This window comes from Macaca fascicularis, chromosome 14 (genome assembly GCF_037993035.2).
Source record: "Macaca fascicularis isolate 582-1 chromosome 14, T2T-MFA8v1.1".
Lineage (NCBI taxonomy): Eukaryota > Metazoa > Chordata > Mammalia > Primates > Cercopithecidae > Macaca > Macaca fascicularis.
The window spans coordinates 132,458,735-132,477,433 of NC_088388.1; the positions used below are offsets into that span (position 1 = coordinate 132,458,735).

At 47.2% G+C, this 18,699-nt stretch overlaps 1 protein-coding gene and 1 long non-coding RNA gene across 7 annotated transcripts in view; both read left to right on the forward strand.

Moving 5' to 3' along the window:
- The window catches only part of JAM3 (junctional adhesion molecule 3), a 110,378-nt gene that overhangs the window by 20,024 nt on the left and 71,655 nt on the right, over positions 1–18,699 (forward strand). For 4 of the 6 annotated variants that reach the window (XM_074015677.1, XM_074015678.1, XM_074015676.1 and 1 more), the window contains one exon: positions 668–836. Coding sequence is in view for 2 of the 6 variants with exons in the window: in XM_065529273.2 (XP_065385345.1) it covers positions 17,278–17,353 (76 nt within the window). In the remaining 4 variants the exon portion in view is untranslated. Of the gene's footprint in view, positions 1–667; positions 837–17,264; positions 17,354–18,699 lie in introns of those variants that run through there. The other 2 variants (XM_065529273.2, XM_065529274.2) reach the window with 1 other exon arrangement.
- LOC141408544 (uncharacterized) lies at positions 17,826–18,095 on the forward strand. The gene is made up of 2 exons (XR_012423959.1): positions 17,826–17,863; positions 17,963–18,095. It is a non-coding gene; the product is annotated as an uncharacterized lncRNA (long non-coding RNA).

The following is an 18,699-nucleotide window of genomic DNA, read 5'->3' on the forward strand; positions in this document are numbered from 1 at the left end:
TGGCACCACTGCAGTCCAGCCTGGGCAACAGAGCCAGACTCCGTCTCTCAATAAATAAATAAATAGTGAAAAACAGAATTCTACCATTGACCTTTCCAGAGACACCTCAACAGCTTTCTGCAAAATGCTGATCCTAAGCACGTCTATGCATGTGTTACTGGAGAGGGGTCCCAATCCAGACGCCAAGAGAGGATTCTTGGATCTCACTCAAGAAAGAATTCGGGGCAAGTCCATAAAGTGAAAGCAAATTTATTAAGAAAGGAAAGGAATAAACGAATGGTTGCTCCATAGGTAGAGCAGCTCTGAGGGCTGCTGGTTGCCCATTTTTATGGTTATTTCTTGATGATATGCTAAACAACAGGTGGATTATTCGTGCCTCCCCTTTTTAGACCATATAGGCTAACTTCCTGACGTTGCCGTGGCATTTGTAAACTGTCATGGCGCTGGTGGGAGTGCAGCTGTGAGGAAGACCAGAGGTCATTCTCTTTGCCATCTTGGTTTTGGTGGGTTTGGGCCGCCTTCTTTTCTGAAACCTGTTTTATCAGCAAGGCCTTTACCACCTGTATGTTGTGCCAACCTCCTATCTCATCCTGTGACTTAGAATGCCTAACCTATGGGAGTGCAGCCCAGCAAGTCTCAGCCTTTTTTTTTTTTTTTTTTTACCAAGGCCCCATTCAAGATGGAGTTGCTGTGGTTCAGATGCCTCTGACACACCGATGCGCACAGATCCATCTTCATCTCAGCAACGTCTCTCACACACAGAACCACTGCAATCCTGTGTGTCTCCTCCAGAGAGGGTCCCTCAGACAGTCATGTGTATTTCTCCACTCGGAAAGGTAGGTTCCCCTTCCCACCTACGCACACAGAGGCCAGGAGGACAGACACAGTGCGACACAGAGGCAGGGATAACAATTCCACGTGGCTGGGGGCCGTGCCATTTGCCCCCGCGAGGGAAGTTTGTTTCCTGCCTGTGTGTGCTGTTCTGGGCTTTGCCTGGAGACGGGGGTGGAGGAGGAGGGCGGAGAGCAGCTTCTCAGAGTCAGGCCCCTTCCCAGCTGCGAGGGCAAACAATCCCGGAGAAGAGGATTGGGAATTCTCTGTGAGGGCAGGAAAGTGTGAGGAGAACACACCCGGGAGAGGCTCGGCTCGGGCAGAGTGGAAAGGATTGCCTGAGAACATTGAACTTGGCCTTCGCAGGGCAACCAACAGTCAGAGTTTTCACTGATGCCAGAAAGAGAACTTAGGAGTGTGTGGGTCAGTGCGTGTGGGTAAAAGGGAGGGAGAGGCAGGAAGGGGACGAGGACAGATATCTAGGTGGAAGTAAGCAATTGAGAACATGTACAGAGTCAGACAGCAGGAGCAAAGGGGTAGAAATAAGGAATCTCTAACTTAGAAGCGGAAGAATGGGAAGAAGAATAAACAGCGAGAGGCAGGGGATAAAATCTGGGAAGTACACAGAGAGAAAGGGGCCCAGAGCAGAGAGCTTGCAGGTGGAAGGAAAGAGGGCAGGCAGGCGGGAAGCCCCAGACCTGTCCAGAGCCCCGCCACTGCAGGAAGGCACCGAAGGCCGGGAGGGCAGCTCAGCTCATCTGTTACTTACAAGCACAAGCTCCCCCCAATCCCGATTAACAGGAATTACGTGGCATATGGCTAATCCTCCTGCCACAGTTATTAATACTTTCCAGACACTGCGAGGGAACCAGGCAGCCTCCTTAGGCCCAAGGCTTCCCCCAGCCTGGCAGGGCTGGCCACCCCCGCCTGCTGCAGTGGGTGCTGTGGCCCAGAGGAGGGGAGGGGAGTGGCTGGAAAGCTTTCTCTAAGTCCTTCAGGCGACTGGATCCTGTGGAAGCACATGCCACAAGCTCTTCCTTTTTCCAAAATCCATGGGTATGTTGTTTGCTTTAAATAGTCACAGAAAACTTGTGATAGAAGGAGAATATATGATATCATTCCCATTAAAAACTGCCAGGCACAGTGGCTCAGCCTGTAATTCCAGCACTTTGGGAGGCCAAGGCGGGCGGATCACCTGAGGTCAGGTGTTCGAGACCAGCCTGGCCAACATGGTGAAACCCCGTGTCTACTAAAAATACAAAATTAGCAGAGTGTGGTGGCGCGTGCCTGTAGTTCCAGCTACTCGAGAGGCTGAAGCAGGAGAATCGCTTGAACCCCGGAGGTGGAGATTGTAGTGAGCCGAGATCGTACCACTGCACTCCAGCCTGGGCAACAAGGGAACTCCATCTCAAAAAAAAAAAAAAAAAAAAAAAAAACTTAGGAAGCTGGGAGTGGTGGCGTGTGTTTGTACTCCCAGTTACTTGGGAGGCTGAGATGGGACAATTGCTTGGGCCTGGGAGTTGGAGACCAGCTTGGACAACACAGTGAGACCTCATCTTTATTAAAAAAATTTTTAATTAGCCAGTCATTGTGACACACACCTGTAGTCTCAGCTCTGAAGAGGCTGAGGTAGGAGGATTGCTGGAGCCCAGGAGGTTGAGGCTGCAGTGAGCTGTCATTGCGCCTCTGCACCCCAGCCTGGGTGACAAAGCGAGACCCTGTCTCAAAACAAACAAACAAACAACAACAACAACGAAAACCAGGAACACAAATCCAAGAGAAGGGAAAGGATTTAATCAAGGACTTCTACTCGATAGCAACGTCTGGCTGTCCTCACTTCCAGCCTAGTGGGTGGAAACTGGAAGCTAACTCGCTGCTCCTGGCTTAGGGAGACATAAAAAGATGAAGAGGGGGAGGGGAAGAGAGCAGGGAGAGGAGATGAATTTCTGAGAGTGACTAGTGTGGGGCCAGGTGTCCAATGAGCACTTAATGAGTGCTTTGTAATTGATGACTTGCTGCGCTTTGCTGGGCTTTGTCTTAGGTGAGGTGCAAAGTCGACCGGGAGAGGGTTTGTGAGGAACAAATTGCTCCTGTGGGAAGTAACAGAGGCGTGTGGGAAGCAGGGAAGGGAAAGAAGCCAAACAAGAGTGCCATTTCAGACCCATCCTAGCCTCAGCCGACCCTGCAGGGGAACTCTGGGACAATTACTTCTCAGTTTGTCCCAACTGGAACCCAGGGAGCTGTGTTTCCATAGATATTGCAAGGGGGCAGAAATTGCCAGGCATTTGCAGTTCCCTGAGCATGATGGAGAGGTAGCTCTGGTAACCCCAGGCAGTCCTCTGAAGAGAGCTGTGGGTGCAGGTCTTTAGAATCAAAGGAAACAGGCTGGGCATGGTGACTCACGCCTATAATCTCAGCACTTTGGGAGGCTGAGGCAGGTGGATCACCTGAGGTCAGGAGTTCGAGACCAGCGTGGCCAACATGGTGAAACCCCATCTGTACTAAAAATACAAAAATTAGCCAGGCATGGTGGCACACACCTATAATCCCAGCTACTCAGGAGGCTGAAGCAAGAGAATTGCTTGAACCCGGGAGGCGGAGGTTGCAGTGAGGTAAGATTGCGCCACTGCACTCCAGCCTGGATGACAGTCTCCAAAAAAAAAAAAAAAAAAAAAAAAGAGGGGGGCAGCAGAAGGCTGGGCATGGTGGCTCACACCTATAATCCCAGCACTTTGGGAGTCCGAGGCAGGTGGATCACGAGGTCAGGAATTCAACACCAGCCTGGCCAACATGTTGAAACCCTGTCTCTACTAAAAATTCAAAAATTAGCTGGGCATAGTGGCGGGCGCCTGTAATCCCAGCTACTCAGGAGGTTGAGGCAGGGGAATCGCTTGAACCCGGGAGGTGGAGGTTGTGGTGGGCTGAGATGGTGCCACTGTACTCCAGCCTGAGCGACGGAGTGCGACTCTGTCTCAGAAAAAAAAAAGGAAACAGAAGAGACAGAGTGGTGGCAGGGTCTGCTACAAACGTAAAGCAAGTGCTCTCAGACCCTCTCTACTCTACTGACAGGTCATCAACTTCGATTTGTAAAATGTTTCTCCCCTTTAGGAGTTCACAGTCCAGCAGCAAGACAGTGGCATGCTATACGCCTGTGTTCATATAGAACGTACACAGTGATAGGTGCTATTTCAGCGATAGAACACAGAACACATCATTGAATTCTGGCCAGGGTGGGTCAGGGGAGTATAAAGTGGGATGGGACTTGCTCTGTGCCATGCCCTCCCGTGTTAGAAAGCCTTCCATGGCCGGGCACTGGGGCTCACGCCTGTAATCCCAGCACTTTGGGAGGCTGAGGTGGGCGGATCACGAGGTCAGGAGATCGAGACCATCTCGGCTAACATGGTGGAACCCCGTCTCTACTAACATACAAAAAATTAGCCAGGCGTGGTGACACATGTCTGTAGTCCCAGCTACTAGGGAGGCTGAAGCAGGAGAATCGCTTGAACCGAGGAGGCGGAGGTTGCAGCGAACTGAGATGGCGCCATTGCACTCCAGGCTGGTGACAGAGCAAGACTCTGTCTCAAAAAAATAAAAAAAGAAAAGAAAAGAAAAAACAAAACCTTCCATAATGCTCCATCTCCCATGTAAAGCATTCAAAATAACTTAGCATGAGTATCAAGGCTCCATGGCAGATACCCGTCCACCTACCATACGATCTGGAAGTCATATATTTCATTTCTAAAATATACCCTTTAATTTTGAAAGTTTAAGCTTAATTATCCTTTACTGACCTTTCAATACTCTGAATTTCTTCTAACCCTAGCGGTTCCTGTTATCATTGTCCAGTATTTTAGTCTTTTTAACCCTCCCAGATAGGTATTACTCTCTTCGTCTTGCAGAGTCGATATTGACTTACATATGTTCATCTGCTTCCTACATTTTTTGCTCATCGTTGCTCTTTCATCCCATTGCTTCCTCTGGGTGCAGATTTGCTTTTTTTAACTTAAGCTTTTCTTTTAAATCATTCATTAGTATTTTTCTCAACAAGTAAAGAGGTGATAAACTCTCTCAAATTTTTTCCCTTTACTCTTGAATCATCACTTAGCTGATACAGAAACCTGGACTGACTTCTTTTTTACCTTAGCACTTTGAAGCAATTATTTCATTTTGTTCCAGCTTCTATTGTTGTTTTCTAGCAAATAGCTGTCTTTTGACGGTCACTAACCTTGAGATTTTTCTCTTAGTCTTTGAGTTCTGTCTTTCACTGTGTTATGTCTAGGAAAGACCCATGTGGCTAGGTGTGACAAAACAAAATGAGATATCTCTTTATCCTGGGGTATCCTACTTAGGATAGCTTCTTCAAACTAAGAACTCGTGTCTTGGCTAGGCGCAGTGGCTCAAACCTGTAATCCCAGCACTTTCGGAGGCCGAGGCGGGTGGATCATGAGGTCAGGAGATTGAGACCATCCTGGCGAACACTGTGAAACCCCATCTCTACTAACAAAATACAAAAAATTAGCCAGGCGTGGTGGCAGGCCCCTGTAGTCCCAGCTACTTGGGAGGCTGAGGCAGGAGAACGGCTTGAACCCGGGAGGCGGAGCTTGCAGTGAGCCGAGATTGCACCACTGCGCTTCAGCCTGGGCGACAGAGCAAGACTCCATCTCAAAAAAAAAAAAAAAAAAAAAAAAAAAAAACCACACACAAAACAAAACAAAAAACAAAAGAACTCATGTCTTTCACCAATTCTGGCAAATTCTGAGGCATTCCTTCTTCAATTACTGCCTTTAGACCCATGTTTTGATTTTATTCCACTACAACATGTTTCTATAGTGCACATCTCTTAAAATCTTTTTTTTTTTTAGATGGAGTCTCACTCTGTTACCCAGGCTGGGGTGTAGTGGCCTGATCTCGGCTCACTGCAACATCCGCCTCCTGAGTTCAAGCAATTCTCCTGCCTTAGCCTCCCAAGTAGCTGGGATTACAGGTGCCCTCCACCATGCCCAGACAATTTTTGTATTTTCAGTAGAGACGAGGATTTCACTAGGTTGGTCAGGCTGGTCTCGAACTCCTGACCTCAGATGATCCACCCACCTAAGCCACCCAAAGTACAGGGATAACAGGCATGAGCCACTGCACCCGGCCAACATTTTTTTTCTATTTCTATTTTCTGTTTCATACCCTGTGGCTCATCCCAGATACTTTTCTAAGATCCATCTTCTACTTCACAAGTTTTCTCTTAGGCTACTGTTTGATTCTTCTGTTGAGAGGTTTTGGGTTTTGGTTTTGGTTTTCCTATGTTTGTCTTTTTCTCATCTGCCTGTTCTTTCCAGGTGTGCTTTTTATATCTCTGTGTTTGCTAGTCCTTTTATCTCTCTGTACTTTTCAAGTCCACTTATCTTATTATCTCTTTTGGATCCTTCTGTTATCTCAGGGTTTGGAAGGTGCAGTGCTCCCACCTGTTACGTAGATCTACTGGCTCCCACCTGTCACATAGATATGCTGGCTCCCACCTGTCGGGTAGATACACTGGCTCCCGCCTGTGGTGCACAATTTCCCTGTGGTTTGTTACCTGTTAACTCGTCTTCATCAGAGATTGTTCCATTCTGTGGGGGTCATTGATGTTCTGAGACATGCTAGGAACAGTTGTACCTCTGCTTCAACTGGTTCATCTAGAGGTTTCCCCAGTGTGACCACAGGTTTTACATTAATTTCTGGGCTTGGGGACTTCCACACCATGGGAGACGGTGTAAGTTCACACCCAACACCAGCATGTGATGCAGGCCTGGAGACTCTGTCGCCCAGGCTGGAGTGCAGTGGCATGATCTTGGCTCACGGGAACCTCTGCCTACTGGGTTCAAGCGAGTCTCCTGCCTCGGCCTTCTCAGTAACTGGTATTACAGGCACCCACCACCATGCCCGGCTAATTTCTGTATTTTTAGTAGAGATGGGGTTTTGCCATGTTGGCCAGGAGGGTCTCAAACTCCTGACCTCAAGTGATCCTCCCACCTCGGCCTCCCAAAGTGCTAGGATTACAGGTGTGAGCTACCATATCTGGTTGAGACTTGAGTTTCCCACAGGAAGTGGTTTTTCTTCTCACCCAGAACCTAGGGCAGAAACTGATGGATGGAGTTTTTTCCTGGCCACCTTCCCCCGAGGGAGCAGGGTGTCGGTTCCAAAGTCCTGCTTCGAATGGGCCCTAGGTTCTCTCTGACCCACCCAGTGGATGTTGTTTCTGCTCCCCCAGCTCTTTCTAGGACCTCCTCCTCCTCCTCATACTATCGTGGCTCTGACTTGCAAATTTATTTTGGCTTTGAATTCCTTCCTGTGTTGGTGATTTGGAGATTTATTTCTCTGTTTCAAGCTCCATGTGCATTTTAATTTTTCTGCCCTCTTATTCAGAATTTCTCTGTGCAATGTGGTAGTATGACAGACTCCATCATTGTGAGGTTTCCTGGATCCCCAAGAAAAAATACTAATTTTTCTTCCCATCTCTTCCATGGGAACATGGGTTCTTTGAGGGGAAAAACAAAACAAAACATTAAAAACAAAACAAAACAAAAACAAACAAACAAACAAAAACAAAAAAAAATGGTGTCCAAGCTATCTCTGGTGCTGGTACTGAGTTCCTAGCACAAACACAGCATAATGTTTGCTAGATGAACAGTTAAATAGCATTAGGTGATTATCAAGAGTTACTCCAAGTATTTCCCCATCTTCAGGAAGAAAACTTTCTCAATTATTCTAAGCATGAAGATGTTCTTTTATTCTCAAAATGCTTTATAGGTGATTCTACATTGCATGCCCTTATGACACTTGTGTGTTTTTCTTAGCATTCTAATATGTTTCTTGAACAACACTGTGTGGTACACCCCCCGGGATGCCTGAGATGAGGCCCTTCCTGAACTGGAGGTCCAATTGGAAGATATGATGTGGAAACCATAACTCTGACATGATATGTGTCGTGGTAAGCCACGAGTATCTTGGCCAGCGGTGAGGGGTAAAAGAATTTACCAAGGGCGGACATGGTGGCTCACGCTTGTAATCCCAGCACTTTGGGAGGCCGAGGCGGGTGGATCACCTGAGGTCAGGAGTTCAAGACCACCCTGGCCAAGATGGTGAAGCCTCCTCTTTAACAACAACAAAAAAAGATAAACAACAACAACAAAAAGAATTTACCAAGAGAGTTGTAGATAAAGAAGGACAGATTAATTAGAGAAAGTAAGAAAGTACGGCTGGGCTCGGTGGCTCACGCCTGTAATCCCAGCATTTGGGAGGCCAAGGCGGGTGGATCACCTGAGGTTGGGAGTTCGAGACCAGCCTGACCAACATGGTGAAACCCCGTCTCTACTAAAAATACAAAATTATCTGGGCATGGTGGTGCATGCCATGCCTGTAATTCCAGCTACTCAGGAGGCTGAGGAAGGAGAATCGCTTGAACTCGGGAGGTGGATGTTGCAGTGAGCCGAGGTCGTGCCATTACACTCTAGCCTGGGCAGCAAGAGCAAAATCCCATATCAAAAAAAAAAAAGGAAAAAAAAGAAAATAAAGAAGAAAGCAGGAAAGTACATTGTATGTTGCCGGGGAGCAGTGGGCGGAACCAGCAGGAGAGAAGCTGACAGCGAAGAGACGAAGGCTAGCCAGGGATTTTTATAGGGTGGTTGTTGGGCGAATTGATAACGCCAAGGAGGCAGTGAGCTAACCTGCATTCTTCTGTCAGCTGAGGTGTCTGACAAATTGAGGCATTTGGTGACGAGCAGGAAGCCTGTGAGTTCTGAACCTTATCTGCTCAGGAGGGCTGCACGTCCTGGGCCGTAAAGAAAGGCAGACCTATAACTTATCTCCTTCCTCTCTTTGTCTATATGTTCCGGACCATAAGGGAAGGCAGATCTATAGCTTATCTACTTCCTCTATCTCTGCTTTCTCCTGGTCATGCTAGCCTGACTCCTTTTCCCTAATTAGGAAGCCACAGCGTGATGGGGAGCATTGTGTTTGTCGTAGATTCAGTCGAGAGGACCATGTTTGTTTGGAAGAAAATGTTATAGGCCTATTTGGGAGAGGAGCTAAGGCTTCAGGAAGCTTGGGAATGAAACGAGATGCTCTCAGGCCAGAGGGGCATTTTGCGGGTTGAGCCTGAGGGATAAGGAGAAAGGAAGAGGGTGGAACCCTTGGGCAGGGGGAGGGCATGTGCTTCGTCACGTCGCCAGTGTGGTATGACTTTCCCAAACCGGCATGCCGCATGGTGAAGAATAAAAAGCGCCTTGACAGAATTATACTGAGATACTGAGAAATCCATAATCATAGGGTGATATTTAACAAACCTTTTCCAGGAATTGATAGCTGAATCAAAAAAAAAAAGTAAGCAAAGGTAGTAAAGTTTTGAGTAGCGTAATAAAGAAATTGAACTGAATAGATACGTACTTAGAACTCTAAGCCCTAACATTAGAGAATACACACATGGTACATTTAAAACAATTAACCATTACTAAGCCATAATGTCAGGCTCAACAAATACAAAAGCATTGATTTTATATAGACCTTGTTCTCTGACCAAGGCAGTCTATGATGGCAACACAAGTCCAGCCTCCATATATTGAGAAACTTATAAACAGACTTCTAAATGATAAGTGGTCAAGTAGAGATGGCAAATGAAATTATGAAATACTTGGGACCTAGTGACATTGAAGACAGTGTATATTACAAATTGTGGGATGTAGCTACTGCAGTACTTAGAAAGGATTATAGCCTCAAACATACATATTAGCAAAGGAGGAGATTGAACACAGCATTAGACTTTGGAAGTCTGAACTAGAACCACAGAGAAAATATGGCATTACAATCCAATGCAATGGAGTATGAGACAGATGCACCCACAGTGTTACAGAAGCACACAGGAGGGCCACCTAAACCATCCTGGAGGGGACTTTGGGGCCAGGAAGTTCTACCATGAGGATATGATGCTGGAAGGGGTTCCAAGAGGACACAGTGGTGTTAGGAAACTGACTAGTGTGAAAGGAAAATAACTCTTGGGACCCCGACATCATTAAGCTGAGAAGTCAAGCTGGGAACTGTGTCAGGCAAGCCTGCCTCCTATTTTAGTCCTAAATAAATAGCTATGAAGTTATTAAAGGTACGTACCTCCCTCACAATCTGCCCACAAGGAAATTCCTTGTGGGCCTCAAGATCTTTACTCTAAAAATAGTTCTATTGAATTTTACCTTGGCCATGTAAATTGATAGCTTATCTTCACAGACACAGGATAGAAATTCATCCCTCTGCTCACCTGAGACAAATGCATATCTGTTTGCTTCTTCTGCCCTATTGTTTATGTAAAAATGCAGATTCACTGAGCTGGACTAAGGCATACACGACTATTCCTCTACCCCTCTCTCACATGTAAGTTGTGATTTCAGTGAAAGGCTGATCAAAGACCCAAAATAATGCAGCCTTTTGTCTCCTATCTACCCATGACCTGGAATCCCCCAGTTGTCCTGCCTTTCTAGATCAAACCAATGGACATCTTACATGTATTGATTGATGTCTCCTGTCTCCCTAAAATGTCTAAAACCAAGCTGTGCCTGACCACCTTGGGCACCTGTTCTCAGGATCTCCTACGGGCTGCGTCACGGACCAATGGTAACTTATATTTGGCTCGGGATAAATCTCTTCAAATGTTTTACAGAGTTTGACTCTTTTCAGCGACACCAGGCTGACGGGGAGGGTAATACAGGCAGCAAGGACTGCATAGGCAACTGCGATGGCTCCGAATAACCTGGCAGGTTTTAAGAACCACAGCTAACTCAGTGGAGCTAGATTCAGGGCAGTGGATGAGGAGTGGTATGAGATGCTGAAGTTGTGATGCTCATGAACATAGGGTGTGTTTTTTCATCCACTCCTTCTTTGGTTATACTAAGGCAGGGGTCCCCAATCCCCAGGCCGTGGATGGGTAGCGGTTAGGAACTGGGCCACACAGCAGGAGGTGAGGGGTGGGAAGGAGAGCGTTACCGCCTGAGCTCTGCCTCCTGTCAGATCAGCATTAGTCTCACAGGAGCACAAACCCTTCTGCGAGGAGGGACCTAAGTTGCACGCTCCTTGTGAGAAGCTAACTAATCAGCCTGGTGATCTGAGGTGAAACAGTTTCATCCGGAAACACCACCCCACCCAACCCTTCCGTGGAAAACTTGTCTCCCACAAAACGAGTTCCTGGTGCCAAAAACGTTGGGGACTGCTGTACTAAAGGGTGTTAACTATATTTTGAAGGTGCTAAGAATTTTAAGCAGAACAATGTGAGCAGATGTTAGTTCTGCAGGGCCCAGGAGTCTTATTTTCATTCATTGCAAAGATACTTACTGAGCACCTCTTGTTGTCCTAGGTCCTAGTTGCAATTTTGAAAAGATACAGGAAGGTATACCTATGGATCATTTTAACAATCCAGATGAAAAATGAGGGAGCTGATATTAGGCCAGTGGCAGTGGGGGTGGCCACCGCTTCCCTGTGGGGAGTGCACAAGGAGAATCTTGTACCTCCAAACTCAGCAGAGTTTCCTATTTCCTTCCTGTTTTCTGTCCTGGGCAGCAACTGGTGGTAGGCCTGGGGCACAGGGGCAGTGCAACCTAGGGAACAATGCCCGGCTGGAAAACAATATATTGCCTGGAAGATAAATGGACTAAGGTGTGACCTCTGAGTGTAATGGTTGCAGAAGCATAGGTGCCCTTTGGGGATGCAGGATTCAAGTTCTCTGTCCTTCATGGGCTGCGTGGCCATCCCCACTGGAGCAGGTCTCCACTGAGTGTCTTGAGTGCTTTCAGGATTCTGAGAATCACCCAAGAAGACCAAATACATCCATTCTTCCTGATCCTAAATTTCGTGGGAATATAATTTCATGGCATTAAAGACAAACTATAGAGTGTTTTTTTGTTTTGTTTTGTTTTTGAGACCAAGTCTCGCTTTGTCGCCCAGGCTGGAGTGCGGTGGTGCGATCTTGGCTCACTGCAAGCTCCGCCTCCCAGGTTCACACCATTCTTCTGCCTCAGCCTCCTGAGTACCTGGGACTACAGGCGCCCGCCACCACACTCAGCTAATTTTTTTGTATTTTTAGTAGAAACGGGATTTCACTGTGTTAGCCAGGATGGTCTCGATCTCCTGACTTCGTGATCCGCCTGCCTCAGCCTCCCAAAGTGCTGGGATTACAAGCGTGAGCCACCACACCCGTCCTTAACTATAGAGTCTTATCCAGAGCTTTTATCTGCTTGCTCAAGGGGCGTGGTCTTGAATAATTTCTGGGAAAAGGTTTCCTGTGGAATAACCCTCTTCACATTAGAAACCTGGGAAATTGAATTATGTCCCCGCATTTCCAGTCCTGGAATAGGGTATCCAGAACCTCTGCAGTGGCCACCACTAAAAAGTATCCTTCCCATCCTGGAAAGCTCTGAGCCACATAAATTACCCTGTCAAACGCGTTGGAAGAGCTTCCCCCGTTCCAAAGCCCTGAAATGGAGGGTTGACCCCGTCCGGGACTCTGTGTAAGGTGCGAGATCTCAGTAGCAGAGGAGGGAAAAGAGCGGAGGCCCCGGTCTCTCACTGGTGCCGCCAGGAAGTAAACACTCCATGGTGTAATTTGTGTGAAGAGAAAATTATCTCTAATTGGAGGGCTGGAATAAAAATATCTCCCATCTGTAAACAAAGTAGTTGGAGCATCCTGGAGGCACGGGACTGGTGCACCAGACTGCCGCAGGTACCCTCTGGGCCACCCCACCCAGATCGTCTCAGCCCTAACCCACCAGCAGCAGGTGCTCCAGGACCTCCCTTGAAGCCAATGAAGGCGGCAGACCTGTCCCTGGGGCTTATCTGTGTCCTCAGCCCCGAGGCGCAGTCCAGAAAACAGCTTCTCACCTTCTCCCCAGGCCAGGGCAAATACTCGACAGGTCAAGTGAAGAAGGTAAAAAAATGCTGGTCTGTTTTATGCCATCACAGGGATCCCTCCTGGAAGGTGACTGGGGACGGCTGTTTGCTGGCTATCTCAGACACCTTTTCTCAGACACCTTTTCTTTGGTGTCTGCAGGGGCACCTGCTTCTCCACGTCCTCAAAGAAAGAATTGAGGCAGACACCTTGACATAGGCAGCATGGGTGATATTCACAGGACCTGAAGTGAGAAATTCCCAGGAACATCAGCCCTGGGGAAGCAGTTCTGTGTCAAGGGCTTTCCTTGTGTTATTGTCCACTGTTGGCTGTCATATTGTGTTTTAAGGCACACCAGTAAAGAGCCCTTGGCTGATGGAGATACCACCAGGATACTTTAACTCCTGCCCTAGCATAAGGGTGTGACTCTCTTTAACTCCTGGCATGTACGATACTTCTACTTAAAGACACACACACACACACACACACACACACACACACACACACACACACACACACAAGCACACGAACACCTAGCCTTCTTTTGGTGAAATGTGAAAGGTTTATTAAATAGCTGCTTATAAAAGCCTCTCTCTAGGAAGCCACTTGACCAAAATCTGCCATTGGTATATACATTTTTTCAACAAAGGAGAGAAATGTGCAAATAGATCGAACTGCAGAAGAACTTTTCTTCTTTTGCAGACCACAAGCAGCATATGTTATTGGAGGAGATGGAAGTTTTGTCTTCCACTGTTTCTTTAGAGGGAGGTGGGAGAAGGTTTTCCTATTTAAATAAAATTAAAGAAGTACTTTGAAGGAAAGAGCAGGGGATAAGAGTTGAAATAAAACGTGGGATAACGTAGTTGAAAATATTGTGAGGAAGATGGGACTTAAAGAGAGGGGAGATGGAGAAACAGAAACACACCCAGGTCTTTGAAAAGCCCTGAAGAAGAATGCTTTAAAGAAGGACTCTGGGGTCAGAGACTTCCATTAGTCAAAGGATCCCACTTCTCTCATGCGATGCGGGTTGACTTCAGATGATTGTTCAGGGCTAGAATAGCATGGTAAAGGAACAGAAGTCATGATCACGTTCTTATTTTTCTTTTCTTGAGGCACGAGGCATCAGTCAATACATGTAAGGTGTACATTGGTTCAGTCTAGAAAGGCGGGACAACTGTAAGCAGGTGGGGTTGGGATTTCAGGTCATAGGCAGGTTCAAAGATTATTCTGACAGAAAGGAATGTCTGGTCTGGCTCTGGGGCAGTGGCTTGCTTCTGTAATCCTAGCACATTGGGAAGTTGAGGTTGGCAAATTACTTTAGCCCAGAAGTTCAAGATCAGCTTGGGCAACATGGTGAGATCCCATCTCTACCAAAAAAAAGTAGAAAAATTAGCCAGCCATGGTGGCACATGCCTGTGGTCCCAGCTGCTCAGGAGGCTGAAGTGGGAGGACTGCTTGAGCCTGGAGGTCGAGGCTCAAGCATGAGCCATGATTGTGTGCCACTGTGCTCCAGCCTGTGCTCAAAGCCTTACCTTTGACAGGTAAGACCCTGTCAAAAAAGAAAAAAAAAAAAAAAAAAAAAAAAGCAAACAAGCAAGCAAGCAAGAAAGGAATGTCTGGGTTAGAATAAGGGTTGTCGAGACCAAGTTTTTATCATGTAGATGAAGCCTCCAGGTAACAGGCTTCAGAGAGAGAGAGTCTGTTGTATCAGTCTTTTCTTTTTCTTTTTCTTTTTCTTTTCTTTTTTTTTTTAGACAGGGTCTCATTGTGTTGTCCAGGTGGAGTGCAGGGGCACGATCTCAGCTCACTGCAACCTCTGCCTCCTGGGTTCCAGCGATTCTCCTGCCTCAGTCTCCCAAGTAGCTGGAACTACAGGCATGCACCACCATGCCTGGTTAATTTTTTGTATTTTTAGTAGAGACAGGGTTTCACCATGTTGGCCAGGCTGGTCTTGAAATTCTGACCTGAGGTGATTTGCCCACCTTGGCCTCCTAAAGGGCCTGGATTACAGGCATGAGCCACTGCACCTGGCCCTATCAGTCTTAAGATCTGTTTTAATGTTGATGCTGGTCAGTTGGCCTGAATTCCAAAAGGGAAGAGGGTATAATAAGGTATATCTAACTCCCCCATCATGGCTAAACTAGTTTTTCAGGTTAACTTTGAAGTACTTTTGGCTGAGAGGAGGGGTCAATTCAGATTGTTGGGGGGCTTAGCTTTTATGTTTGTTTTTTGTTTTGTTTTGTTTTTGAGACAGAGTCTCGCTCTGTCACCCAGGCTGAAGTGCAGTGGCGCAATCTCAGCTCACTGCAACTTCCACCTCCTGGGTTCAAGTGATTCTCCTGCCTCAGCCTCCCGAGTAGCTGGGATTACAGGCGCCTGCCACCATGCCCAGCGAATTTTTGTATTTTTAGTAGAGACAGGGTTTCACCATGTTGGTCAGGCTGGTCTCGAACTCCTGACCTCATGATCCTCCCTCCTTGGTCTCCCAAAGTGCTGAGATTATAGGTGTAAGCCACCACACCTGGCCAGGGCTTAGCATTTAATTGTTGGTTTACATTCAGTTCCCTGAGCTCTTTTAAGAAATGCATCTCTCCTTAGTAAGCTACAGCTTAGAAATAAGCATATGCAGATGGAAAATGCTGCGATGGAGGCAGAGCCTCCTCAGCCCTGCTCACAGAATGCTTCCAGGGCTTTGCTGCTGGCCTCATTGAGCTCTGATTCCCTTCTGCACAGGGTCGGAGCTCTCCAGGGAACAATGAAGACCTAAGGAAGAGCAGACCACTTCACAGCCACGTGTGCCCCACCCCACTCTGCTGCATCCCTAGTTAGACTTCCATTCCAGGAACTGCCTCAGCTGTTGGCAATGACATGCCGACTCCGTCTGCAGAGGAAAATCAATGTTTTACAATGAAGCACCTGCCATCCACTCTCTTAGGAACCTCTGCCCCTTATGGAATATTCATGCAGCCTTTCTTTGTAATCTCGGTCTGAGTTTCAAAAGATTCCCTAGCAGAGAAGACCATTTAACAGACAGACCATTTTACAGTGCAAACACTGAAAATTCCGCAGGAGAAAAGAGGCACTGGTTTTTTAAAACTGTACTCTGTCCACAGTCAGACACCATCTCACATTTCCAAGTAACCCAAACAGTTCCTTCAGTTAGGTAAATATACCTGGCCATGTGAACAGGCGCTAAAGGGAATAATAGGGAAAAGAGAGGGCAGAAAAAAATGTCAGTGGGCCTAAGACGAATTTTCTTCTTTTTAATTTCTCGATTTTGTGTTTGATAAAGGGAAAGGGGCCACCATTATAAAACAAGTTTTACACACTTTTACTTGTGATGTAGTGCATGGTGACCTGGAACATAAAGAAGGTTTATGAATGGAAAGACAAATAGGATCATAGTAGGTAACTGAGTTATTTTAAAATTTTTATTCTGTCTCTATAAGATTTTTGAGAAGGTAATCAATTCACATAAAGATCCGTGCAGTTATAAAGATTTACAAAGAAGATTATACAGTGGTGAAAACTGAAGTATATTCTTGGCAACAATCTCAATGTATTTCACATTTCCTGGCATTTACATATATAAATTTTGTATACATAATATATAAATATTCTTCTATTTTGCATAAAAACTAAAAATACTAAAAAGTAGCATGAGTATACGAAAAAGTTAAACATTGAAAATATTAGTTGGAAACTGGCTTATTTTGCTAACAATTATATTGAGAATTGTTGCTAGATTGTTGTTTCTGGGAACATTGGAGGTGTACTTTCTATACTTGCTAAAATACAAGCTTTTCAAGTATTTTCCATAGTATTACGTGAGACTTTAAATACTCCTGCTTTTTTAGATCTAATTTCTGCTTCAATTTATCCTTCTCTTCATTTTTCCTGTTTGTCCTCATCTTACCTGTTCTTCCCTGGTTTTGCCATCTCCCAGTATTCAGGAATCAGAGCAAATAATTAGTCTGCTTTTCTGCAGAATAAACTATTGGGTATACCATCATGCTTTCGATCTACCACAGAAACAAATTATTTTAGCAAGACATCATTTTTATGTATTGTATAATGTATGTATTGCTTATGTTTTAAGCAGATTTCAGCTCTTTTCCTTCCATCACATTTGGAATTGGGGGCCCAAAAGATGTGAAGGCAATAAAGCTTCCAAGATAACTGGGCTGCACCCTTATTTGTAAAATAAGAAATACTTTGTTTCCCAAATTTTAAAGGGGTGTTCCTTCTCCGACCTGTTGCGATGGATTTATTCTATAACTATAGAAATATACCCTGCTTCACTCTTGGACACACTTCTTTACTCTCCTCCCGCCAAGTCCGTTGAAAGAGAACCCATGTGCCGGTCCAGAGCATCGCTGCATCCGTAAGCAACCAGACTCCAGCTTCCTCTGTCACCATGGTGCCGGCTCGGCTGGGCCCGGCGGTCGCCATGGTAACTGGGGCGGGTCGCGGCGTCCTGGCGGGCTGGGCGCATGCGCGGGGACTACAAGCTGCGCCGCGCGGCCGCTGGCCCCTCAGCTCCCCTCGACATGGCGCTGAGGCGGCCGCCGCGACTCCGGCTCTGCGCTCGGCTGCCCGACTTCGTCCTGCTGCTGCTGTTCAGGGGTGAGTGTGCGCGTTTCCGCTGTTGGGAGACTAGGGTTGCGGGCGACGGAAGCAGAGCGGGCCGAAGCGGCTGGAGCCGGTCCGGGAGAGAATAGCGGTCCCGGCTCCGAGGGCGCCCGGGGTCCCGGGCCGGAGGGGCGGCGCGCGCCCGCGTTCCCGCAGCGGGGCTGGGACTCGGGCCTGGCTGGGCGGGGCCGGGCAGGAGGGGCCCCGGGACGGCCGCAGTGGGACCTGGGCGGGGAGCTAATTTGGGGTGGGGGCGCGTCCCAGGCAGTGAGTCGGCCCCGGACAGCCGTCGGACCCCGGGGGCGGGCTCCTCCCGGGCGGGGTCCTGTGCTGGGCGGTGGGCTCGTCCCCGGCGTGGGGCCCTCCCGGGCGGTGGGCACGGCCCTCTGGAGGGAGCGCGGCAGCTGCGGCGTGGGCGCTGGAACTTGCTGGAAGCCCCTGCGCGGCAGTGCTGTGCTCTCCAGAGGGGACGGTGAGCGGGGGACGTCGCCGAGGAGCAGCGAGGTAGAGCTCCGAGGCCCGGCGGGCTGCTGGGCACAGCCTTCTGGGGATCTGCAGTTCGTTTGACTCGACACAAACAAAGGAGCTGCTTTTCTTTTGCAGAAATAAAATGGATATCAATCCAGTACCTTTTTTGTCTCTGTCCTGGCCGAGGAGACCACGCAGACCCTTATCCGGAAATAGCATTCGGGGCATTTGACCAAGACACACTAATAAACTTGAGTTTTGTCAATTTTCTTTCCCTCTGTTTGGAATTCTCATTAGATCCACATTTTCCTGGACAGTTGTACAGAGGACTAAAATAGCTTTCGTTTAGTGAGCGTGTACTATCTACTAGGCACTTTGGAGCCATTATTTCCTTTACTCCTTTCAGCAACTCTGTGAGGTTAGGTTTCATTAATCTATTTTCAGAGTCAAGTCTAGTCTGCTTTCCAAGGCTGCATTCTAAGTAAGCAGTGAAGCCTCAACCTCATATTTACCTAAAGCAGTACTCCACACTTTTCCCCTGGCAGCCATCCGCAGGTAACCAGACCAGGACCTTTTTCGGTTCTTAGGTCATTTTATTATTTAATTGAGTTGCCACTGTCATCCCATGATGTTTTACAGAATATACAAATTAAAACACGGAGGGACTGTTTAGGAGTGAAGGTGGACAGATTTTGGAAAACAAAGCATTCCTGTGTTTGGTGCTTTATGCTAATGGCATGCTCGTGATGGGCTCTGTGACAAAAGATGAGTTTTAGCTTGTAGATGATACACGCTAAGGCAAAGTCTATATACTTTGCCTGAAAGTGATTCCCCAAACCAAATGCAGTTGGGAGATAAGTGATCAAAGGCTA